This window comes from Anastrepha obliqua, chromosome 4 (genome assembly GCF_027943255.1).
Source record: "Anastrepha obliqua isolate idAnaObli1 chromosome 4, idAnaObli1_1.0, whole genome shotgun sequence".
Lineage (NCBI taxonomy): Eukaryota > Metazoa > Arthropoda > Insecta > Diptera > Tephritidae > Anastrepha > Anastrepha obliqua.
Window position 1 is genome coordinate 120599425 of NC_072895.1, and position 26212 is coordinate 120625636.

The window sequence follows — 26212 nt, forward strand, 5'->3', positions numbered from 1 at the left end:
TTGATTAAAATGGTTTTCTGCAACATTTTCTGAAAAATCATCAACCACGCGATAATGGATACAAATATTGTGCAATGCTGTGGCAACGTTCACTATTTGGCAAACCTTCATGGGTTCGTAATAAAGCTCACGAGCACCCAGAAGGCATCTGAATCGGTTCTTAAATACACCTATGGTCCTTTCTATAGTATTTCTGGCTTTTGCATGTATTTTATTGTAGTTTCCTTCGGCGCTTCCTGTTGTAGGTGAACGAAAAGGTGTCATTAACCATGGCTCTAGAGCATATCCAGCGTCTCCTGTGGAATAAATAAAATCATTTTAGCAAAAAATTATTCAAACGGTCTAGATGTGTATGCACATACCCAAAAGCCAAGTGTTTCGTTCGCCGTTTAGGTATTTATTTTCAAAAAAATTTCGCGCGCTGCTTACGTTCCAAATATGAGCATCGTGGTTGCTGCCAGGATACTGCGCATTCACGTAGCGAATTCTCATTTTATTATCGCATATCTGCAATAAATAAAAAATTAGAAAGATATTTGAAATATCAGTTTTTTCAAGACTTACAATCATAGCATTGATGCTATAGTACCCTTTACGATCAAAATACAGGAATTTGTCCTTAGCTGGCGCAACAATTTTAATGTGTGTTCCGTCTACACATAAAATCGCACCAGGAAATCCATATTTTTGATAAAAGTCCATCTTTGCTTGTCTTTTTTCTTCGTTGCTTAAATCAAGATTCACCCACTGAGGACATAGGTGACATTGAAGAGTGTGTAACACGTCTTTTAATACGCCACAAAATGTGGATTGAGCCATGGGAATGTCAAAATCCTTTCCCACTCCATGCTGGTACCCACCCTCCGCAAAAAAACGTAATACGGAAGACAAACGCTGGAGCGAAGAGATGGAGCACGACCTCATTGAGCGTGCATTTCCATCTAGGACACTTAAGACGTACAAAAACGCCACCTTATTCAAGCGGTAATTTTTAGTAAACCTGTTTCATAAAATAAAGTTAACCTATGAAGTTATGAAGTTATTCCTATACTTACATTGTGTCCTCGACATCGAGCGGATTGCTTACGTCCCTTAATGTTTTTCGTTGAATTTTCATATTCGATCTACTTCTTTCACTTTCCGCCTCCACCAACATTATAGAAAATATTAACGAAGAATCCATAACACTCAAAAGCTTTGTTTTTCCAATATATATTGCAGTCTAATTAAATTTATTTACGCTTGTCTTTATTGAAATTTTAATTTATTGCAAAACATGTGATTTCGAAACGTCAAAATTTAAAATTTGCGTATGGCAACATCTTTTTCGAATTCACATGGGTTGCATGATAAGAAATTGCTCCGATTCGGAGCGGACATTTACATTCGGAGATTTGCTACGATGGATTGTGTGATAGGGCAGATTACTTTTTTCCAGAACTCGGGAGGCTTATTTATGTACTCATTAGCAAACTGAATGCGTTTACGTCTGTTCACAAGGGAAATGAAAGGCTTTTTTTCGGGCGACTCTACTATGGTATCCAGCTTGACGTAGAACATTTCTGGCAGTTTCAGCGCAAATACTTTTTTTAAATGTTTGATTTATGTTTTCAACTAATTTTGAGGATGTAATCCGGGGGTTAACCTTTGCCAAGTTGATTATAGAACGCTCTTCCCGGGTCGATAATTTTTTCGGACGCCCTGACCTGGGCTTAGATGTAAAAATTCCAGTTTGCCGAAAATTTGTTACAACTCGCTGAATAGAGGAATAGATATGTTCTCCCAATAGATTTTCCAATATTTCGGAAACTTTTTCCGTCTTTCCACATTTTTTTAATTATTTTCCTCTCAGAAACCCTTATTTCTTTTCCCCTTCCTTCCATGTTCTTTTATTATCTCCAGTTATAAATAAAATGTTCAACTAAGCTTTGTTAACATTCAGTCGAAGTAATGCGCTATCAAAAATTAATATAAACAAGGAAAAATATCTTAAAATTAACGGTATCAGACTTTTTGGTGCCACATTTACATGCTGCTGAAATTATTTTCCCGTTATCTAAAAAGTGAAGTGAGGAATCTTGTTTTTTCCCCCCTTAAAAGCTGGGAATGTAGTGAATAAACAAATTGTAAAGATTTCAATTTAATCATAATATTCTATTTTTTTTTAATAACTTTAAGAAGGCTATTCGGGTGAACGCAGACTTTGTGGGGCATGTGTATGTACGAGTAAATCCAGGTAGTTCCGGTAACGTAGATACGTCTGAAAGTTGGAACTAAATGCACTGTTAGGGACCGTTTCCTCATTCCACCATCAGAATGATTTCGTTTTCTCAGCAATCCTGACTGATTTATTTGAATATTACAATTTGAACTTAGCTACAACATTTTAAAGCGAATAGCAACTGGTCTCTCTCTTTGCTTTTCTGAAGTTAGTTATTATAAGTAGTTTAAAAGTTTGTCGAGAGCGCGCATTTTGATAAGCTTTCCGGAAACCGCATTTAATGTGGTTAAAATTTGAAACTTTACTTGTTGAGGAGAGCTTTGACTCGGCTTCGGGTGTTTACTGGAATTATCCAATTGGCAACACTTTGTTTGAATCTCAAGGATGATAGATTTACCAGGTTTGCTTTTTAACTATGGTGAACAGGAAAATTGTGAGGTGAACTTCGGCTGCCACGTCACTTGGCACATATTTCACATATTTCATTTCACACATATTCACACACTCGTCCAATCAGTCGTTGTCCAGATGGCAACGAAGTGTCATTGGTTGATTTTTTCGTATATTAACAACATAATCTCGGTTGTTTTGTAAACATATGACGTCAGTCCATCAGCTGATTCTGGCAAATTCGCTCAGATCCGAATAATGGTCTGCTTAAGGGCACACCTCTAAAAGTCTTTTCACCGTGTTTGAATCTCGTACACATTGTTGCGCCAAGATACATATGTAGGTACCCAGGCACCATTTGACTGGCAGCTGAATAGATTGCTGTATTTGTATGGAGAACACCGCTTTGTGGGATAATTCTGTGAACGTGATTTGACTCTAGTGATCTATTTGTATTGTGAATAATGTGTCACAAAAGTTTATTCTTGATTTTCTCAAGTCCTACTGGACGCAGAAATGTCGCTTCCCAGTCCCGTCTCATACCCGTGTATTGAGTGCAGCACTACTTTTCAATGGGAATATCGTTAGAAATACATACTTGCAACAATGCTACCATTTAAATGTTGCTGGCCACATGCTATTTGCATGTTCTTTAGCATTAAGCTTAGCAACAAAGTTTCCCGATACTTGTATCTGCAAGGTGTTACTCGCATTTAGACAGTTTCCGTGTTGTCTACTGGATTAAGAGGTTAGTCCACTGTAGCGGCTGAAAAAGTAGTTTTATTCTCGCAACTTTTTCAACTGGACAATGAAAGAGAATGAAATGAACAAATGAATCAGAATCTGACAGAGCCCATTTAGTATACATTTCATAAGATAATTTTTCTCACAGTAATAGAAAAGAAAACGTTTTTTTTCGACGGAGCGGAGTTGGACAAGTTCCATTTGCAATTTTGAGTTTATGGTGAACAAACTTTTTTTTTCTATTGTCTGATCCAAAATTTTTGGCAAAAACGGTGTGTTAAAAAAAAATAAAAATAAATGAATAATAATGGAGTATTCACCTGCATAATGGAGTATTCACCTGCAGAAACATCGGTCACAGCTCTATAGGAAAGTGGAGCTCAGGTTGCACAGACTACATGACTCCGTACTTTAGTTGGGAGAGAAGGCTGCGCATTACAATTGGAGAGGAGGGATGGCACAAAGGCATGAAACCTGACCATAGAACTTTTCACTTTATACAGATGGCTTTAAGACTTTAGACAGAGTGGGAGCGGGTATTTACTGCTCAAAACTAGGGATAAGGCAGCCTATCAAGCTGCCAGACCACAGCAGTATTTTCCAAGCGTAAGTTTTTGCTGTGGTGAAAGCCGCGGAGCTAGTCTACACTAGAACAAGAAAGAACTCAACAATTAATATATACGTGGACCGTCAAGCAGCAATAAAAGCAATAAGCTCATATTGTATTAAGTCCAAAAATGTTCGACGGAGCAGGGAGGCCATAGAAAGGCTAGCGGCAAACAGTAGGCTGCATATCTACTGGGTACCTGGTCACAAAGGCATTATGGGGAACGAAATAGTAGATGAGAGAGCAAAAAGTGCTGTTAGACTACCTTTTGAGCAAGAGAACGACATAACAAAACCGCTAAATACAATATACAATGAAATGGACGACTACATGAAAAGGCGAGTGGGAGCTAGGTGGACTAATCTGACCACATGCAAAACAGCAAAAGTCTTGTGTAGAACTACTCGAAAGGACTGAAGAACTATCATAGGTATGCTAACAGGTCATAATCTATTGGCTGCACATGCGTACAAGATAGGGATTGCTAACACTGACAAATGCAGGAAATGCAGAGAGGATGTTGAGGAAACTTTAGAACACCTCCTGTGCGTTTGTCCGGCATTATTAAAAACGCGACTAAAATGCCTGGGAGCCCCACTGTTTCAGGGTCTGGAGGACGTCTCAAAAGCGGAGTTCCCAGCTCTACTTATATTCGCCAAAAGCGCTGACATCGTACATGATGTCTACTTTCGGTATTCATAGAGGTCGGTCTCCATCTGGTATCGCTAGGGACCAAAATATCTGTGCGTGGCTTGTTGCCAACCAGGCGAACCTAACCTAAATGAATAAAATCATCCATACTTTAATACAGAATGTAATTGTGAATTCCTAGCTAAAATTTTAAATCAATTAGTCATAATTTGCTCGAGTTCTGAGCCCGCTTGACTTGAAAAATGTAATATAGTTTCGAGAAAGTCGAGTTTAAAGTTTTCGGCATCGTACGTAGAGGCGTTGGGGTCAAATGCAAAATAGCAGTATTTAGAAATGTTTTCACCCCTTTACTTTGAGTATTTTAAAATATTAGAACATTTTTAAGCAAACCCGAAATCGATTTTTTGAAATTTCTATAGTGGACGGAGTTACGCTGCATGATTGACTTTTATTTCGTTTAGGATTTTTTGTATTTTTCAATTGCACAACAACAACTACAGCCTTGTATTGTGTAAATCATAGTTTTTTACTTTTATACTTTTTTTATAAATACTAAATAAACAATTTAATAAAAACAACAAATCTTTGATATACGAGGGTCGTTTGAAAAGTCCGTGCAAAAATAAAAACTACTTAATTGTTTGGGGCAAACCGTTTGTATATTTCAACATAGTCGCCTTTTAGGCGTATACACTTCGTCCAAAGATATTTTAGTTCCTTTCCGAAATTTGTTAAAGTCCGAAAAATAGCCTTTCGTTTCTGCAAACCCCGCGTCGTTTGAATAAAACCCTTCTCCCGCCAGCCATTTCTTCAAATTGGGGAACAAATAGTAGTCCGAAGGATCTGAGGTAGCCAAGTCTGGACCATATGGGGAATGTGAAACGAGTTGGAACTATATTTTGCGATCACTTGACTTCTAGATTCAAACTAATACCAACACAAAGAAATATACCGGTTTGGCTGAGACTTGGTGATCATTCTTCCAAGAGATGCTACTAACTAAACGTAGCCTCAATACGCGCCAGTAGTGCCATATCTCATCTCTCACTTTGCACAGACTTTTCAAACGACCCTCATATTAAAAAATGGTATAGTTTTTTACAAACTGGAATTATAACTAAGCGATTCGTACAAAGTTCTCATCATCAACAACTCTGAAACGACTTTGCCGATATGTATCCAACTCAAAAATATATCTCCTGGAGCACGCTGTCATCATTTTGCACACTACGGGCTTAAGTTTTGTAATGCCCGCTGTAACAGCTAAGTCATCATAGTAGTCAAACTGCAATGAAAATGCAAAAACAAATAATATAGTCCATATTAAGATGTAAAATATTTTGGAGGGGGATTTTGGTGAAACTCCAAGCCCCTAATACTACTTTCGAAAATAAATATTAATATATAATATTAATATAGAGAAGATAAATAATAATAAAATAAATATTCCAAAACAATGGTTTATAAGGCATTTTTGAAATAGAAATGAAGAACTTAAATTTTTATGTCTATGAAGATAGTTACATTTTTGAGAAAAGGAGGCAGAAACAAGTTTTTCTGAAATACTTATTTATCTTAGTCAAGAATATATTTTTTGTTTTGCTTCAATTATTTTCCACGAAAACCGTCCATTTATAAAAAAATACTTATTCCCACTAGTTAATTTTAACTCCACTTGCCCCTGATAATTTTTTATTATTATTATTTTTTTTTTCGCGGAAAATAGTGTAGAGATAACGTAAAGCTATTTGATAGCACCAATTTAAGCAACCGTAAATGTATTTGTTTGTAAAAATTCACCTGCTTTGGCCCCATTTTATGCGCCACGCGCTTCGATACCCCGTTCGCCCAACGCTCCTCCATATCGGCCTCCATTTCTGCCATCATATCGGTGCGACTAGGCAGCTGCTTATGCCCCGTAAAAAAGGCAAGCGCAAAACGCACTTGCAAATCGAAAAGTTGAGCCGGACAGATTTGATGAGGCAAACCAATGATGGCCATAGAAGGCTTATTAATATTTAAACAGTGTTTGTAGAGTGGATGCACCCAATTGACATCCACGCTCAGGCCACAATCGACGCTCAGAAAGGGGAAGGTGTATTTATAACCAGTGCAAAAAATCACATAGGAAAAGGCACAACTGCTGCCATCTGTGAAAATGGCGCCATCTTCAGTGAAACGCTGAATATCTGGCTTCTGTGTCACGTTCGGCATAAATTCTGTACGTGGTGCAGTTTCTAAGTGATGGCTGAGATAAATGTGCGCGGCATGTAGGTATATGTGGTGGACAATATCAACGGCACTCGGACCGCCACCAACTACTAGAACAGTATGGCCTATTGGGTGGCAAGAGAGAGAGAGAGCGAAAACATTCGTTAGAAATATATTTGGAAATACAGTAAAATCCACTGTTACCTTTTAAAATGTTCGGAGTTCTATATAAATGACTATGTAGGCGGTTGCCTCGATATTTGTCCAGATCTTTGGTTTCGGGATACATAGGCGTTGTGAAGTGTCCATTACAGACAAACACAAAATCAAAATACTCCACAAAATATCTGTCGTTTCTGAGGTCGTGTACGGTAACCTGTTAGAAGAGAGGTGTTAAGACAAAGGAAGAGTTAAATGAAAATAGCTCAGATCGTTCACATTTTCGGTAAAAACTATGCAGCGCTTAACGCCTTTAGATTTACAAGCAATTCTTCCTAGTTAAAAGTTATACAATCGCATGACTTGCATTATATTACGTACAGGCCTCTTCAAAAGTAAAGTGAAATATTGGTTGGCTACTAAAATGCCGCTGCAATGCTTGTCACAAAATTGCCTCTCTCACCTCCCAACCATCGTTACGTGGCCGCACCCGTACTATCTCGTGTTCCAACTTGATAAATGGTGATAGTTTAAAATGCTTTGAATAATTTTGCAGATACTCTAATACCAACTCAGATTTGATAAACGACTCTTCAATATTTGTATCGAAATCATAATCTGGAAAACCCATTACTTCCTTGGGCAAATTGGTGCTGAAAAAAACCCAGTTGAAGAAGATGATAGTACTCGTTTTAGATATTGAACAAACGGCTTCGCTACTTGCAACTACTTACTGCAAACCACAATACATGCTGCTGTGCACATCCTCCTCATTTTCATCCTCCTTACGTTCCATATAAATCCAAGTGCCGCCCACGCCTGAGTGGCGTTCGTATGCGACTGCCTCCAAATCGTGCGCCAATGAATTCTTCAGCGCCGTGAGCCCAGCCATTCCAGCCCCTATAATACACACACGCCGTGTGGTGGTCATTTTCGTCCAATATTTGGTTTTTATATTAATAAAATTTTAATAATTTCGATATTAAGGTGCGCCTCTTCCCACTACGAATGTGTAGATATTTATGTACATATTTATCAATCCACTTTCTTCGCTAATGAGCGTCAACTTTTGCCGTCTATGAACGACTGATCAATTGCTCATCACGCTCAGCGTGCAATTTATTTGTTGTTATGTGGTAGAATTGCCGAAAAGAAAGTGGTGGATTTTTGATAAATATGGTAGGTTTTTCCATTCGTTAAACAAAACAGGAATTTACTTACATATGACTGAATAATAAAAAAATGTATAACTATTTTATTAAATTCAATTCAAACTACAAAAAAAAAACGCTCTACATGCAACAGATGTTTTTTTCCCCTTTTCGACAAACAAACAATTAAAATTTAGTCAATGAAAAACACATTCCACTTACAAAATTACACTAAAAAATAAGAGGAAGGGGCGTCGTTCCACGACAGTCGGTTCTACGTCCGGAACGACACAGATTTGTATCCGGCCAAGGACTTTCACTTCAGCAGCATTCCCCATATATACATGTGTATGGGGATGTTTATGCTGTTAGAACATCAACAACAAGGAAGGGGCATATTTATAATTCTTCCCCTACATGCAGCCCCTGATTTGTGTAACGTTTTTCATCGCTCAGCTTTGAATCGATTTTCTCTTCCACATCGTCAGGGGGCAAAACAACCAACTTTCTTCCATATATGCGTGCTCATATATTGGCTAAGTTATCAAAGAAATATCGAATATATGTAAGTATTCTCATTTTTGTACAAACTAACTAATTTATATTCAAAAATTTCTTTAACATTTCGTTTGCTTAAAAATGAACTATCATCACTCTTCATTATTTTAATTGTTAGCTAATTGTGGCGCTTTTGGGCAGGTTGCACACTTATATTTTTGCGATGGGAGCATTTATTTGAGCATTTCGTTTCATAAAAATATTTACAATGTTATTTTTGCAATAAAAATGATTTTCTTTGGGCAAATAAAACCAAAATCAGTAACGAAAACTCTTCTTATTTTCTGCAGGATGGTATAAATCTTTAAGAATGAGTTCCATGGGATTTTCTACGAGTATTTATTTATGCCTCTGTCTGCTGTTATTCCCATCTTACGCGGCATTTTCATAGCAGTCAAACTTTCCAAGTGGTCTCAGAATAGCACACAAAAAACATTCGTTTAAAAATAGACGTTGTTATCGGCATTTATTATTCAGAAAACATTCCCAAATGGGATTTTAGGCTTTGCGAAAAAATATTTCCTCAACATTTCTAACTCTTTCATCTGCTACTTTTGCAATTTTAAATAAATCATGCGCGAAGAGAGCTGAAAGTTTTTCTGGTATATTTCCGTGGTTAGTAAAAAATCCATTATAAAACAAGGTCAGGAATAAATAGATATGTAAATAAATACGGTCACAGCAATTTTTTTGTCTACCCAATAGGGTTAAGGTGTTACGAACACCTGCCACCGCTTTAAAAAAATGCTACATTTGTAGTCATGGCTGAGTAAGACAAGGAACTTAATCTAGCCGTTTGCTGCAAAACTTCAACTTATAGTAATGGAAATGGAATTTATTTTTCATTGGCACCCAGACCTTTATATAACACACTCAGTTGAACGCCAATAAAATTTCCAACGTCATTTGGGTTCCCGACTTTGCGAGGGGCAAGTCTTTCATTATTTTTATTAAGAAATGTTTTGACTGAACTCATATTTTCAACATTTAATGCATCAGGGCTAGCGTTTTAAGCAGATATTTCTAAATCTCTATGATATTTTCTATTCGAAGAGTTAAAGAGTTATTTGATTGCCATTTGATTTATTTCAATACGAAGGTCGTTTGAAAAGTCCGTGCAAAGTCAGGGATATGGTATAACTAGCGCGTATCGAGGTTACGTTTAGTTAGTAGCATCTCTTGGAAGAACGCACACCAAGCCTCAGCCAAACTGGTCTATTTCTTTGTGTTGGTACTCGTTTGAATCTAGAAGTCGAGTGATTTTCCTTTTACATCACGAAAACGCATTAGCTTGCGCCTCAGAAGTAGTGATCGGAAAATATGGTATCAACTCGTTTCATATTCCCCGTATGGTCCAGACTTGGCTGCCTCAGATCCCTCGGACTACTATTTGTTCCCCAATTTGAAGAAATGGCTGGCGGGATAAGGATTTTATTCAAACGAGGAGGGGTTTGCAGAAACGAATGGCTAGTTTTCAGTCTTTTCAGGAACTAAAATAGCTTTGGAAGAAGTGTATATGCCTAAAAGGATACTATGTTGGCAAATAAAAAAAGTTTTACTCCAAGCAATTCGGTAGCTTTTATTTTTGCGGGGACTTTCCAAAATTAGTCGTACAATTATAAAATTATGCGGATGACATTATGAGACACTTCTTTCAAGTAAGCCACCGGTACATCGGCTTAGAATTTCGTATACAGACATGGCTGGAAATCAGATTGCCTATTTCTCTTGAATTTGGAATTTTGGAAAATGAACTTTGTTTGATGTTACATAAAAGTGTAATGCGTTCAGCAGTTCCGCCAATGCGCAATTCTTTGAATTTCTTTAACGTGGCTAGACTCTTGTGAAGCTCAAAAGCAGCTTGGATATTGGAATACTATGAAATATTATATACTTTACTTAAAATTAAAATAAACGAAATAATATACAATTAAATAATATACAATAATACAATACAAGTTTCAATTTACGTGATTACATTTTACGCTACAAATTAAATTATTATTATTATTTAGTTGCCGGTATTACGAGCTCAACTCGAAGTCATTTTCAAGAACTTTTGATTGTGTCTGGTCGATCGATTACAGTAATATATTTAAATATTTTCATATAAAATACATACCGCCAATATGACGTTAGAGATCATTCCATAATTTAATTTTTCTATATTTTTTCGTGAACCCCAGAGGGGGTTTGGCGTGCCGCTGCCCCTAACTAGGGAACTGCTTTTAGCAAAGGTAAAATCGTGAAAAAGCTAAAATAAATTACAAAGCTTGTGTGGTAGTCTATCATGTCTTTTAAGTTAAAGCAAATATATACATACATATGTGTATATGACAGATCCACCACACCTGTGACTTGTGGTAGAACTTCAAACATTTGTCAAGTTGTGTTGATTTTTTATTTTTATTTTTATTTTATTTGATCGATGATCGCTGCCGTCGCTGGTTTCGTGCGATAACTGGCGATAAGCTGTCTGTAGTACGTACATACCCATACATACATACTCATGCACAGAAGTGTGAGCACATATGTATGTAGAGGGAAATTCTCTTCAATATATTTTTGCTCTCTTCGAGTCTGCGTTATTAAATGTGATGATATTATATTATATTTGTGTACTTTTGTATTAGTATGTATGTGATTACAGGAATGATCCAAGTGATTAAGTTGAAAATATGCAGCCTTTGAATGAACAAATATTTTATTATAATCTTAATCTGCCTTCCACAACTTTGCGACGCTTTAAGCAAACAAATGGAGAATCATCCGTTTGAGTTATGAACATTTTGTATTAAATTTTCTTGCAGTCCTACTGGCCACTACACCTACAAATGAAATATTATATGAATTCGGAGTGGAAGCCACAACAACAACAGCTTGTAGTACTACAATAATCTGCACTCAAAACGTATACATATGTATGTAGATATATGTTTTTGACTCAGAAGTTTTATTTTTCAGACAACGCAATGGATGATGATATTCAAATTCCCAAAGCTGAAATTATTACCTTAGAAAATGATGCTGAATATTGAGTTGTACTTCAATTCAATGTGTTTTTAATTGATTATTTTTACATTTTTATGTTTTCAGTGGGTTTTTACCCCATATGCACATCTGTGTTCACAATAAGAGCAGCATCACTTTTTCAAAATTTTTGATTATTTATTTTTTAATTAATTTTTTATTGTTTTACAAGGAATATAGTTCATACTACAGCAAAACTCATATGACTCAAAATTTCAAACTTCAAACTTCAATAAAATAAAAAATAAAAAAAATGTAAGGAAGTTTTATACAATTTTTAACCTTTTTAATCTGAGTTTTTAGAATAATTTCGAGTGTTTACTTTTATAACACATTGAATTTGGTAGTACTTTGCAGTCCCGTTGATTTTTGACTATTTTTCTTGCTGGCGGTCTTGTACATTTTCTCCATTTAAAAAAAAATGTCAAGCATTCTAACTAAAAAGTTTGAAAGTTTGATAAACATTTGTTGGATTTTTTTTAAATTTTGTAAAATGTTTGGAACTTTGAGTTGCATATATGATTTTTGTAGTTGGAAGAACTATATTTTTTTTATAAAAAATAAATAAAAAAAAATTAAAAAGATTAAAAAAAAATGTAATTAAGGGGGAATTTTCAAAACAATCCATTTTTTTTTGCATTTTCTTAAAGTAGATATATTCAAAAATATGTAAAAAAATTTAACGTAAAATCTTGAAAATTGACGAAGTTATATATATAGGGTAGGCCATGTAAAATTTGCTTTTTGAATCGGATATAAAAAAAAACTAATCAATATTTTTTCAAACTTTTTTTTTTATTTTGAAGATTGAACATTGTCATTTATGAATAAAAAATAATATCATTCAAATGACTGCCACGACTGGCTTTACAGTAGGCCATTCGATCAACCCAATTTTTAAGCACATTTTCGATTGTTTGGGCTCCAATTTCATGAATGGCAACTTCGATTTCGTGTTTTAAAGCATCAATCGTCTCTGGATGGTTCGCATAGCATTTATCCTTAACGGCTCCCCACAAAAAATAGTCCAACGATCTTAAATCACAGCTACGAGGCGGCCGATTGATATTGGAATTTCGGCTGATTATTCGATTTTCAAAAACGGTAGACAAAAGTTCGAGTGTAACTTTGACAGTGTGACAAGTTGCACCGTCCTGTTGAAACCAAATGACGTCCATGTCATCTTCTTCAATTTTTGGAAACAAAAACTCGTTGATGATGTCACGGTAATGCTCGCCATTTACTGTAACCGCGGAAGAAGAAGAAGACGCACCACTTTGGAAATAGGTTTTCAATATTTTCCAATTTTGTTCAAGCGTATAGCGTCCCATTTCGTAAATGTCAAACCTTTAAGTAAATTATGAACACATTTGACATGTCATTTGTGTTACGATTCTCAAAAAAATAGGTGGTTCAAAAAGCAAACGCTATATGGCCCATCCTATACATATAATTGGCGCATACACCCTTTTTGGGTGTTTGGCCGAGCTCCTCCTCCTATTTGTGGTGTACGTCTTGGTGTTGTTCCACAAATGGAGGAACCTACAGTTTCAAGATGACTCCGAACGGCAGATATTTTTGTGAGGAGATTTTTCATGGCAGAAATACACTCGGAGGTTTGCCATTGCCTGCCGAGGGGCGATCGCTATTAGAAAAATGTTTTTCTTAATTGTGGTGTTTCACCGAAATTCGAACCTACGATCTCTCTGTGAATTCCGAATCGCAGTCACGCACGAACCCATTTGGCTACGGCGGCCGCCATTTGACGAAGTTATACCCAATACAATAAGTGCAGGTAGTGAGTTACAACGGCCAATGAAAACTTTAAACCCGTTTTTCTCAAAACGACTTTTCTGAACATGGTGGCCTCGATTTCTCGAAGACTTATGAACCGATTTTAACTTTTTTTTAATTGTTGTACTTGTATTGGCTACAGTCGTACATAGCCGTTTTTAAAAATTCCAAAAATTAATATTTTTTAAGCCTTTCGAAAACAAATAAAGGGTAAAAACACAAACTCATTTTTCAAACCGGCACCATTTTCTTAAAAAAAAAAATAAAATAAAAAATAAAAAAAAAACGCCTCGTACGACGATAGCCATTGATGTATAGATTAAGAATTTTTTTGGTTTTTTGCTTTCAGATGATTTTTCACCGCTGTATCGTGGCCACCAGGGTGCATCAGTTTTTTATGACGTCATTGGCTTAATATTAATAGCAATTGTAATTATCAGTATTTTTTAATAAAAATTCGTGTCAGTATAGTTGAATATATGTTAAATAAATTATAATATGCTCGATCCTCAAATAATCATCCCTACTTTAAAAAAAATTAATGAAAATCACATAATTTTCACGCGTTCACAGTGGATGTCCCCCTTAAAAAAATTAAATAAAAAAATGAAAAAATTTAACAAATTTAAAAACAAATTTTATTTAAAAAATTAAACAAAAAATAAATAAATAGTGAAAGCTTTGCAAAATGACGCACTGCTATTATTACGAATTCTTATAAATATAAATAAGTGTCAGTTGTTCATATCTGGTCGATGAAGCATATCCATAAGATCTCGAAGATGGATCCAGACGAACTCCAAGAAAAATGTAACAATATAAAATTCTGTGTTTTATTTAACTTTTCACAATGAACTCAACTTAATGTTAACATTTTTTATAAATTTATAAATATAAGTGACATCAAAAAGCAGCGAACATCACACTCGAGATCCTCATTCGATACGGCTTGTTCAAGTGCACATGGCTGCTGCTCGCTTATCCCCAATCTTATCTCAAATACTTAGTTGAAACAAATAACATTTGCAGTCATGACTGCCACAGATGTCACCCTGATTCAAAGAAAACAAATGCACACATGTTTCTTAAGAGCCTATCTCTGAGTTATCTGACTAAAACTGACTAAACATCAAACGATATGAAATTTCTGCGAAATTGGAGCGCGTGGGTTCTTATTTAAGTTCGGGATATAACAACGCCAGTATGAATTTATCAAATTTGATATTGCCATAGTAAAGTTTGACATTTTTTATGATAATCGTACGCAGAAATTTTAACCATACAAAAAATTCATTTGCGTTGTTTGTAGCTGCTGGAAACATTCGTTTTTTATTTTTAAAAACAACAATGCAGCAATCATAGATGACATGTATGTAAATAAAGGGTCTTTCAAAAGAAACGCGTAGATAATATATATAATTGGCGCGTATACCCTTTTTGTGTGTTTGGCCGAAGATCCTCCTCCTATTTGTGGTGTGCGTCTTGATGTTGTTCCACAAATGGAGGGACCTACAGTTTCAAGCCGATTCCGACCGGCAAATATTTTTATGAGGAGCTTTTTCATGGCAGAAATATACATACTTGGAGGTTTGCCATTGCCTGCCGAGGGGCGACCGCTATTACAAAAAACTTTTCCTGCATTTTGGTCTTTCACCGAGATTCGAACCAACGTTCTCTCTCTGAAATCCGAATGGTAATTACGCACCAAACCATTCGGCTACGGCGGCCGCCGTAGATAATATAATAATATATGTAAAAATGTATATTCCTTCATGTTTCACTTCAGGTCGAGATATCGGTGTTGAGGCTTATTCAGCAACCCTTTGCGGTACAGCAGCAATATTCTCAATAGAAGGTCCAGTTTTTGGTCTGCGTTTTTCTACAGAACCAGTTTCTTGAAATTATTTCACCAACCTTTGAGTTGTCGACTCATTCGGACGATTATCTCCACCCATAAAATCACGAATCTTGAGATCTTAAAGATCGAACTTTTTCATAATAAGTTTCAATAATTTTAAAGCGTTGTTCTGTGGTGTAAACTTATATATTTACAATATACCATATTTAACAGGTCATCTATTATTATAACAGATGAACATTTCATGAATAATGATGGCAGTGTGCGACGGTGTGTTATCATGGCGCAAAATCGACGAGTTGTTTCCCCATAAATCCTTTCCTTTTTGACGAATTGCTTCACGTAAACGTCGCATAACGCCCATATAATCATCACCATCATTGTTTCCTTAAATCTCTAGCGGGACATAGGGCACCAACAACACCTACGCGCCATCTCGTCCGATTACTGGCTAATCCCTTCACCTGCTTCGAGTTTAACGTGAGTTAAGCCGTCTCGTATTAGTCCGTATTAATTGTCCGTCACACAGTTAGGCTTTTAGCCAAAAATTTGTGGCGTATAATACCATAAAAAACGTGATATAATCCATAAAAACCGTGGGCATTACTTTTTTTGACTTAAAACGACGTGGTTTTGGCCTTACTTGCCTGATGTCTGGATTGCATGTCGTACTCATAAATCCATGTCTCGTCTCCAGTAATGATGCGTCCGATGAATGTTGGGTCGGATTTAGTCTTGGAAATCAAGTGATATCAACTCGGTTCGTTTTTCGCAAGATCCTTTGGGACCAAGCTCCTAGATGGTTATCAACTTTTCTTTCCTCTTATTGATATTTTCATACGTTTTTGATGTCGACGGCCGGCCTATGTTGTTGTTGTTGTTGTAGCAGCAATAGACTGTCAATACCTCTGCCACTGCGTTCGTCATTCTCGCTGGACTCACGATCTCCTCTGAAGCGTATACCCGTAAATAGTCCTTCATTCTTTAGATTATCATTATTGAAATAGTTTCCCAAAATTTCTAAGGTTTTCGGACTATTGTACGCAAAGTTTAATACAAGCTCGTTGTTGCAAATTCAGATCCATTTTTAAAACGGTAGAAAACCAAAAACATGCGCAGAGGGGGGTTTACTCAAGGCGGCGTAACTTTTACAAATGCTAAGCAATGGCGCTAAAATTTTGGAAGGAATGTTAATCATAGATGTGGCAGTCTAACAAACAAAAAAAAATCCAATCAAGGCGAATCTATTAAAGGTAAATCAGCTGAGTAGGTTTTTTTCTTTCGCCGTGTCCATGTGGCTGTCAGCTCAGAATGAAACAAGGCAAATTCATAATTTGTTTCCTACTTTTTTAATACTTTGGTTTGACAATCAAGCGTACAGAACAGTGTGATTGGTCTAGTGCCACCACTTTTAATGAATGCGCCTTGACTCCAATCAATTGACTTATAACGTCACCTGGCTGTAGATACGGGAACTTTTTGATCAAGTTGGTATGATTTTTATGTCGGTGTATTTGTTATTGCGTTGCTCACTACTCTTTTGTTAACGACAGAGTTGAGTATAATACTCTACTCGAAATATTTTTGATATCTTTTGGCGCACATTTCACGCCCTCTGAAGTACAAACGTCAGATGCTTTGTGGGGTGTACGAGTACAAATCTAAGGGATTCTGAAGTACAATTGATAACTGCGAAGATTATATAATACTTTCTGAAGCGAAATTAACTATTCTGAAGTACATTAAGCGGTTTTTGAAGAAACATTGTAAAATGAGTAGATTTCACTTGTGATCCTTCCGCCAACGCATGCGCGTGCAGAGATTTTTTTTCTATTATAGTTTATTGGAATTATTATACGTTTCATTATAACACTAAGCTTAAAACTGGCAGAAAAGCAATTAATTAATAAATTTAAACTTATTTTGCTTAAATTACCCAGTGGCTAAATAAATTTAATACACAAATGTCAACCGTCAACTGTTTTTGTTTTTTTGTTTTTGTTTGCTTGCCTTACATTTCGCCCAGTTTAAATTGCACAAAATGTTCATCGTCAATTACTTTAAAAGCTGTTTTGCGATAATTTTGTAAATCATAGAGAAATTTGCCGCCACAACTTTTTGAAAGTGTCTTGATGACTGGCCTGATATTGTCGATGCCCGTCAATGCCACCAGTTCATCATAGTAATCGAACTGAAAACAATTAAGAAAATTGTTGGAAAATACATATTTTTATTAAATTGCATTTCCTCTCCACTCACTTGTCGCTCGCCTACCACATGCGACTTTCTACGCGGTAATCCACGCTCTCTACGCTCTGCCAAATCGCGTTCCGTGTCCGCTAGCATATCTTCTGTACTGGGCAATTGCAATTTTCCGCTGTAGTATTGCATCACAAAGCGCATCTGTATGTCGAAGAGTTGTATCGGGTAGGCATAAATTGGTAATCCTATGAAGCACATCGTCGGATGATAGATGTTAATGCAATGCTTGTAGAGTGGAAATACGAAATTGTCATGCACTTGTAGATTGCAATCGGCGCTGAGGAAGGGAATTGTTAAATTGTAACCAGTACAGAATATAATGTGAGTGAAGTTGGCTTGAGTGCCATCCTTGAAAACGGCGCCACTTTCCGTGTAGCGCTGCACAAGCGGCTTTTGTACAACATTCGGCATAAAGTCTGTGATTGGTGGCTTCTGTTGGAGGTGGTGACTGAGGTAGATGCGTTTGGCATACGGGTAAATATGATGAGTGATGTCCATGCCGCTGCGGCCAGCACCCACCATGAGGACCGTGGCATCTGTGGGTTAAATATATATAAGAAAAGCAAATCAATAAGAAATAATTAATTCTGAATTCCTTTTATGATTGTCTAAGGCTTATGGAATGGCTGAATATCAATTTTTATTGCCTGAAGTCGCGTTTAAAAAACGTTCGAAAGTTTGCTTTCGGTTAGGCACCCTAAAAGTGCTAAAGTGAAACTCGAACTGGCTGCAAGACGCCCTGAATTGTGGTCGACAGCGGTATCCACAGATTACGACACTGTAAATATCCGAAGACATCTATTAATATATACTGCGGCGTTATGACAGAAATCCTAGAATGCTTCCAAGGTCAGGTAGGGTAAAAAAGGCGCAGAAAGTAGTTAAGGTGCCTGTAAACACCATCCGAACGGGATTTGTCGAATAAAAAACATAAAACTGGACTGGATCACGATTTACGAACCCTACGCATAGAAAGCTCAGTTATGGAACTATTGGCCTGGTCCATAGCTGAGATTAAGTTACAGTTATGTAAATATCACACTGATGCAAATATGAGTCCCAAATAATTGGCTTAAATGACTGTGAAACATCTAGCTAAGTACCTGCTTCTTCGTCAAAGTATTTGCAAGCTTTATAGCTGGACAACTATTTATGCTAAAATTGTGTGAAAGGGATTGCCGAGCAATTAATTCTACATATGAGGGCGGCCACCGTAGCCAAATGGATTGGTGCGTGACTACTATTCGGAAGTGCGCAGGCTCGAATCTCTGTGTATGGAGCACTAAATGATAGAAAAAGTTTTTCTAATAGCGATCGCCCCTCGGCAGGCAATGGCAAACCTCCGAGTGTATTTCTATGATGAAAAAGCTCCTCATAAAAATATCTGCCGTTCAGAGTCATCTTGAAACTGTAGGTCCCTCCATTTGTGAGACAACATCAAGACGCTCACCACAAATAGGACGAGGAGCTTCGGCCAAACACCCAAAAAGGGTGTACGCGCCAATTATATATAAAGGGTGGGCCATATAGCGTTTGCTTTTTGAACCACCTATTTTTTTGAGAATGGTAACACAAATGATATGTCAAATGTGTTCATAATTTACTTAAAGGTTTGACATTTACGAAATGGGACGCTATACGCTTGAACAAAATTGGGAAATATTGAAAACCTATTTCCAAAGTGGTGCGACTTCTTCTTCTTCCCCGGTTACAGTAAATGGCGAGCGTTACCGTGACATGCTCAATGAGGTTTTGTTTCCAAAAATTAAAGAGGATGACATGGGCGACATTTGGTTTCAACAGGACGGTGCAACTTGTCACATTACCAAAGTTACACTCGAACTTTTGGCTACCGTTTTTGCTTCCGATATCAATTGGCCGCCTCGGAGCTGTGATTTAAGCCCGTTTAACTATTTTTTGTGGGGAGCCGTTAAGGACAAATGTTATACGAACCATCCAGAGTCGATTGATGCTTTAAAAACGGGAAATCGAAGTTGCCATTCATGAAATTGGAGCCCAAACAATCGAAAATGTGCTTAAAAATTGGGTTGATCGAATGGCCTACTGTAAAGCCAGTCGTGGCAGTCATTTGAGCGATATTATTTTTCATTTATAAATGACAATGTTCAATCTTCAAAAGAAAAAAAAAAGTTTGAAACAATATTGATTCGTTTTTTTTATAGCCGATTCGAAAAACAAATTTTACATTGCCCACCCTGCATATATCTATATATATACGAATTCATCCGTTTTTCGGGTTGTGATGAACTTTACGGACAATGGCTAAACCGATTTTAACCAAACTTTGCCACATTGAAGAGACCCATGTGGAGAAGGAAATTTTAAGAATCGGATACCAGGGTCTCGAGAAATAAGCCAAAACGTGGTCCCGGGTAACCCTGGGATGCGTTTGTACAATATGGGTAGCAAATGGAAGCTGTTGATGATCTCTATAGTATAGAGTATTTTCCATACCGTTGCGTGACTAGGGTCTCGATATATAGGCCAAAACGTGGACCCGGGTAACCTTTTGTTGTGTATGTACAATACGGGTATCATATGAAAGCTGTTGATAAGTGCTTTAGTACGGGGTAATTTCCGTACCTATTGATGACTAGGGTCTCGAAATATATGCCAAAACGTGGACCCGCCGTGTCTTTGCACCGAATTAAACCAAACTTATACACATTGTTCAGTAAGTATTGAAAATGGGTTTCGTAAAGTTTGGTTGTAATTCGGAACACCGGCAACGCGTACAGCGTAATGTCGTTTAATTTTTTAACGCTTGGGGCGGAACTGAACTGTCAAATTGACAGTGTGAGTTATAATGTGTCAATATTTCTTTCTGATTTGGACGCCATAAGGAGAAGACGTAAGTGCAAAGAGTAAACAGTTTTCGTGAATTGTTTTGGAGTGGATTTTGGAACAGTGAATAATTTCTTACGAAATTTGAGAATTTAATGTGAAATCCGAATGTTCAAATGAAATTATGTTTTGTGGATTTATTTTTTCGGTTCATATGCGATAAGCTACGATACACCATGAGTGAAAAAAATGGTAAAAAAAATTAAAAAACAAAAGAAATTGTTAGAGGATGCAAAAGAAGAGCACGAAAAATGCGTAACTTTGATGAAAAATTTAATAGTCTTATCATGCAAATTGTCAACAATTTCCAGAAGAAAAGGGATGATTTAAGAAAATCACAACAAAATAAAATAATCCTGACCATGTGGACTAGAGTTTTTAAACACATATGCATCGAACATATAATCCACAAAATTCAAAAAAAAAACATGTTTTAAAATCTCAGAATACCATAATTACAATCATGTTTATTACAGTACAAATGCCAAGACAATCACGTAATCATATTGGTCGTTCGACAAATAATAATAGGCGCATGAGAAATGCCCGGAATAACGCGACATCAGAAGAACGTCAAGAACAAAATGAAGTAGTCAAACGATTGATGAATAATGTTATCCAAGCAACTATTCTAATAGGCAAATTCAAGAATGAAGACGTTACACCTGAATTGCCATTTGAATTCAAGCGTTTCAATGATTATCAATAAATCACAGGGGCAAACTTTAGAAATATGCGGGATGAATTTAGAAGAACCAGTATTCACCCATGGTCAACTATACGTTGGCTGTTCACGTGTTGGGAAGCCAACAACATTATGTATTTACTCAAAAACAAATAGAAAAACAAAAAATATTGTTTATGCCAAAGCGCTTGAATAAAGAATAAAGAAATAAATAATATGAAAACCATATCTTTTCTGTTCTAAACCATATCTATTCTATTTTAGTGTGCCCAGCGAAGCGGGCCGGGTTTGCTAGTATATACCTATATATATTATATATAAAGGACTTCGTATACTTAGGAACCAGCATTAACACCGATAACAATGTCAGCCTTGAAATCCAACGCAGAATCTCTCTTGCCAACAAGTGCTACTTTGGACTAAGTAGGCAATTGAGTAGTGGACGATGACAACATCCGATGAAGCGACGCTTGGAGTGTTTGAAAGAAAGATTCTGCTTAATATTTTTGGACCTTTGCACGTTGGCAACGGCGAATATCACAGGCGACGATGAGCTGTAAGAGCTTTACGACGACATAGATATAGCGCAGCGAATAAAGATCCAGCGGCTACGTTGGCTGGGTCATGTCGTCCGAATGGATACAAACGCTCCGGCTCTGAAAGTATTCGATGCGGTACCAGCTGGTGGTAGCAGAGGAAGAGGAAGGCCTCCTCTGCGTTGGAAAGATCAGGTGGAGAAGGACTTGGCTTCACTTGGTGTGTCCAATTGGCGCCGGTTAGCACGAGAAAGAAACGACTGGCCTGCTTAGTTGAACTCGGCCAAAATCGCGTAAGCGGTTATCGCGCCAATTAAGAAGAAGAAGAAGTTTGTTGCAAGTAAACATTTATCTAGTAAAAACTTGCAACGTTCGCTCAAAATATCACTTTGCTTTCTCTCTTTTCTTGAAGATTTTTGGATACCAAAACACTGGAACAAAATATTTCTTTCCAACTTCATGAATAAAATTATTGCATTCTATTAGTTTTGTTAAATAAATACTTCATTTTAAATGTTTTTAAAAAAACAAAAACCGTTAACGATGGCTGTTGCTATTAGTTTCTGTTTTGTAACAAAATATCTCTATACTATATTTTAGATTTCTTATGTTTTTTTTTTAATCAGTCATTTAAGGTCCCACATCCCTTATCGTCGGGCATGTGATTGCTGCACATATTTTTACTTACACATTTATTTTTATAAACATGTGAGCTTGTCCTCATTTACTCTATTTTTATTTAACTAAAACTTTATAGCTTCGACCAAGTGATAAGCATTCCGGATCTTTACCCGTTTCGATGCTGCTTAATGTTGTCTAAGATTATTGAATTTAATGGAAAACAAAACAATTAAAAAATTTATATAAACCTTTAATGTATATATAAATATATTTACTATTGGGGCTCACTCCTTTTTTGGATAGTCGCGCGCCAATTCATTCGGCTGCGGTGGCAGCCATATTATTAAAGTATAGGGTTTTCCAATAGCAGATGTTATTGGTGAATGGATTGCGATATCGAGAGATGATTAATGATTTTTTATGGCCGGAATTGGATGGTTTTGATCTGAACAACGTTTATTTTCAACAAGACGGCACTACGTGCCAGACAAGCAACGAAACCATTGATCTTTTACGGGAAAAGTTTCCGGACCGTGTTATCTCTCGAAGTGGTGATTACAATTGGCCACCAAGATCTTGTGATTTAACAGCTTGTGACTTTTTTCTTTGGGGCCACGTGAAAGAGAAGGTCTACGTCAACAGCCCAGAGTCGATTCAAGGCCTCAAAGATGGAATTCGTTAGGCTATCGAGGACATAGGGCAGCCACTTTGCAATTCGGTTATGGAAAATCTCATGAAAAGGATATTGTCCTGTAATCGTGGTCGTGGTGGTCATTTGTTTGATGTTATTTTCCACTATTAACGGTATATCTTCCTCTTTATAATGAAATAAACATCCGATGATTTATATTAAAAAATAGCATTTTTCTTTGAATATCAAAATAACACCTCTGCTTGGAAAACCCTATATTTTAATAGCATGAAATATAACAGAATCCCATATATATAAGTATATTATACACACACATACATACATATATATATATATACATATACACTCCACATACATTGGAACTCACCTTTGAATGTCTCAGCTTTGCGAAAAACATGGCTATGCATTTTATTGCCTTTATAGAGATCGATGCCCTCAGTACTCGGATAAGAGGGTGTAGCATAACGGCCATTGCATATGAAAATATAATCGAATTGCTCCGTTGTATAGATGTCGCTGAGCAAATCAAGCGTTAAAACCTAACTTGATAAGCAACGTAAAATCAGCACGATTTAATAAAAAAGTTTAAATATTGAAATCAAATCTCAACCCACCTCCCATTTGCCTTGCAATGGCCGCACGCGTATTACCTCTTGCTGCAATTTAATATGTGGCAGTAGTTGGAAGTGTTGCGCGTATGCTTGAAAGTATTTCAAAACATCACTAGCCAGAATGTAGGATTCGCGCAAATTCGCGGGAAATTTAAAATCGGGAAAATCCATCACCTCCTTTGGCAAGTTGGTGCTGCATTCGATAATTGTTTTTGAAAGTAAATAAATATTTCACCTACTGATAAATGAAGGCATTCGACTTTTGTATTCTTACCGCAACCCTTCATACATGCTGCTGTGCACCTCCTCCGCCGTTGCACACCCATCAAGGGCATGTTCAGTGTACACCCAGGTACCGCCGATTTCATTACATTTCTCATAGGCCACCGCTTCCATGCCATATTCGCGTGCGTATTTGAGCGCGCAGAGGCCCGCCGCACCGGCACCAACTACGCAACAACGACTTTTCGTGGCCATCGTTTAGTGTTTTTCTTTGAAATTTTTAGTGGAATAAAACGTATCTAATTAAGCACACAACTATTTCATTAATATTCATACAAAGCCCTGCTCCAAGCTCCGCTTCGTTGTGTGTTTACGTTACAACTGAACAGCTCCACGAGATCGTTTACAGTTTTATTTCTGTGATGCGTTGACAACACTTGTGGCTAATCAGTGCGACACCCAAAGCTGCTCATACGAAACATTTGACTTTGATATGAAAATGCTCGTGATTCGTCTAGTACCGATTGCAAATGTAAACATGTACTCGTGCATATGTGTATGTGCACGCACATGAGCGTACAAATGAAAGCATATGCATTGGCTACAACAACAAGTGGTGGTCTTTAAGGTGACGGTAAGGCAAACTATTTGCATACTAGAGCTCGTACAATTGATAGTTACAAATTTATGAAAGCATAAACACATACATACATACATACAATATGGACTCATTACGGGGTCAATTTGTGTAGAACGATTTTTTTGATATGCCCCAAATTTTCAAAGAAGCTGTCTTGAATGAATACAAAAATAGAGACACAAAAAGTGTCGGATATTTTTTTAAGAGCCTGAGATCTGATAATAAAGGGTTTTCCAATAACAGGAGTTATTTTGAATAGCCCGCTATTTCGGTAGATGTCACTTTTGAAGCTGGCATTTTTTTATTTTTTGACAAGTAGAAACTACGCCATTAATAACAATCGAACGATACAGGCTTAAGCAACGCATTGAAATTATTAAAATTTACAATAAAAATGGTGAAAATTTGGCAGAGACGGTTCGTAAAACTCGAACATTTGCATAAAGATTTGGGTCTTAAGGCCTATAAAGTCCAGTAAACACAAGAACTCAAACCGGCCGATCATCAACAACGTCGAGTCTTTGCTGATTGGGTTGTTGAAATGCATGAAAATTATCCGGATTTCTATCGGAAAATCATCTTGAATAGTGAGGTCCATTTCCACCTCGGTGACTTTGTCATCAGGCAAAATTGTCGGATCTGGGGCTCAGAAAACCCTAGAGTTATTGTTGAAAAGCCTCTCTATCCTCAACGTGTGACTGTTTGGAGCGGTTTATGGTCCGGCGGAGTCATTGGGCCTTACTTTTTTGAATATGAAGCTGTAGCAACATTTACGGTGAATGGATTGCGTTATCGAGAGATGATTAACGATTTTTTATGGCCGGAATTGGATAGTATTGATCTGGACAACGTATATTTTCAACAAGACGGCGCTACGTGCCACACAAGCAACGAAACCATTCTTTGAATATCAAAATAGCACCTCTTATTGGAAAACCCTTTATAAACCAGAAATATTGTTGGAACTAATTTTTCTTATATTAAATAAAATCTGGTAGATAACTGCATTGTATTAATTTTTTGTACCTATATGATATCCGGCATATGCCCACCGCGGCTACGAGTTACATGGCCCATTCGATCAGTCCAACTTTTTACTACTTTCTCCAATAAATCTGGGCGTATGTCGTCAATGGCGCTTTCGTTGACATAAACCAATGACTTAACATAGTCACATAAAGAGTAATCCAGAGGCGTTAAATCGTTCGAAAGAGAGGGATAGTGAACAGTGTCGTCAATGTTTAGCTGATTAATTTTTTGAAACAAAAATTATGTAAGCATGGTTCAATAGCGCTCGAAATAAATAAGGACCGGTGATGCCGCCAGTGCTCCATGAACTTCGCAAACATATTTAAGATAATATTCACAATACTTGAGTAAATATTTCTCTTCACATTTACTTCGTTTTAACAAAAACCACTTTTGAAATTTGGGGGGGATCTCAAAATTGAGTTTAGAGCTATGCGGTAATCGATTTTTTATCATAATTTTATATAGAATTCGAATCTGCTAGGAACGATATAAAAAATTGAAAATTGACCTGCCTTAATGTGCATAGGATACGCCTGTAAAATGCGTATGCACGAGTATAGAGCATATTTCGCGTCTTTGGCGGTACAGCAAAACGGGCGAAGTCTTTAGTTCACTATCAAGTCATAGGAATTTTACTGAGCAGCAACTATGGTATATCTTATAATACATATATGTATAGATTTTTAAATATTTATTATTTCTTCTTCTTAAT

At 36.7% G+C, this 26212-nt stretch overlaps 2 protein-coding genes across 2 annotated transcripts; both read right to left on the bottom strand.

Annotated features, from left to right (window-relative positions):
• Window positions 1–5430: 5430 nt before the first annotated feature.
• Window positions 5431–8061, bottom strand: LOC129244917 (senecionine N-oxygenase-like). Its single transcript, XM_054882825.1, has 5 exons — window positions 7718–8061; window positions 7447–7636; window positions 7029–7200; window positions 6414–6949; window positions 5431–5898 (listed from the first exon to the last, which is right to left on the bottom strand). Exons 1-5 carry the CDS (start codon window positions 7912–7914, stop codon window positions 5731–5733), a joined length of 1263 nt encoding a protein of 420 aa, XP_054738800.1. The 5' UTR covers window positions 7915–8061; the 3' UTR covers window positions 5431–5730.
• Window positions 8062–17160: 9099 nt separating this feature from the next.
• On the bottom strand, window positions 17161–24222 carry LOC129245924 (senecionine N-oxygenase-like). Its single transcript, XM_054884368.1, has 5 exons — window positions 23881–24222; window positions 23610–23799; window positions 23363–23534; window positions 17634–18172; window positions 17161–17565 (listed from the first exon to the last, which is right to left on the bottom strand). The coding sequence occupies exons 1-5, from the start codon at window positions 24081–24083 to the stop codon at window positions 17386–17388; spliced, it is 1284 nt and encodes a 427-aa protein (XP_054740343.1). The 5' UTR covers window positions 24084–24222; the 3' UTR covers window positions 17161–17385.
• Between the last annotated feature and the right edge of the window lie 1990 nt (window positions 24223–26212).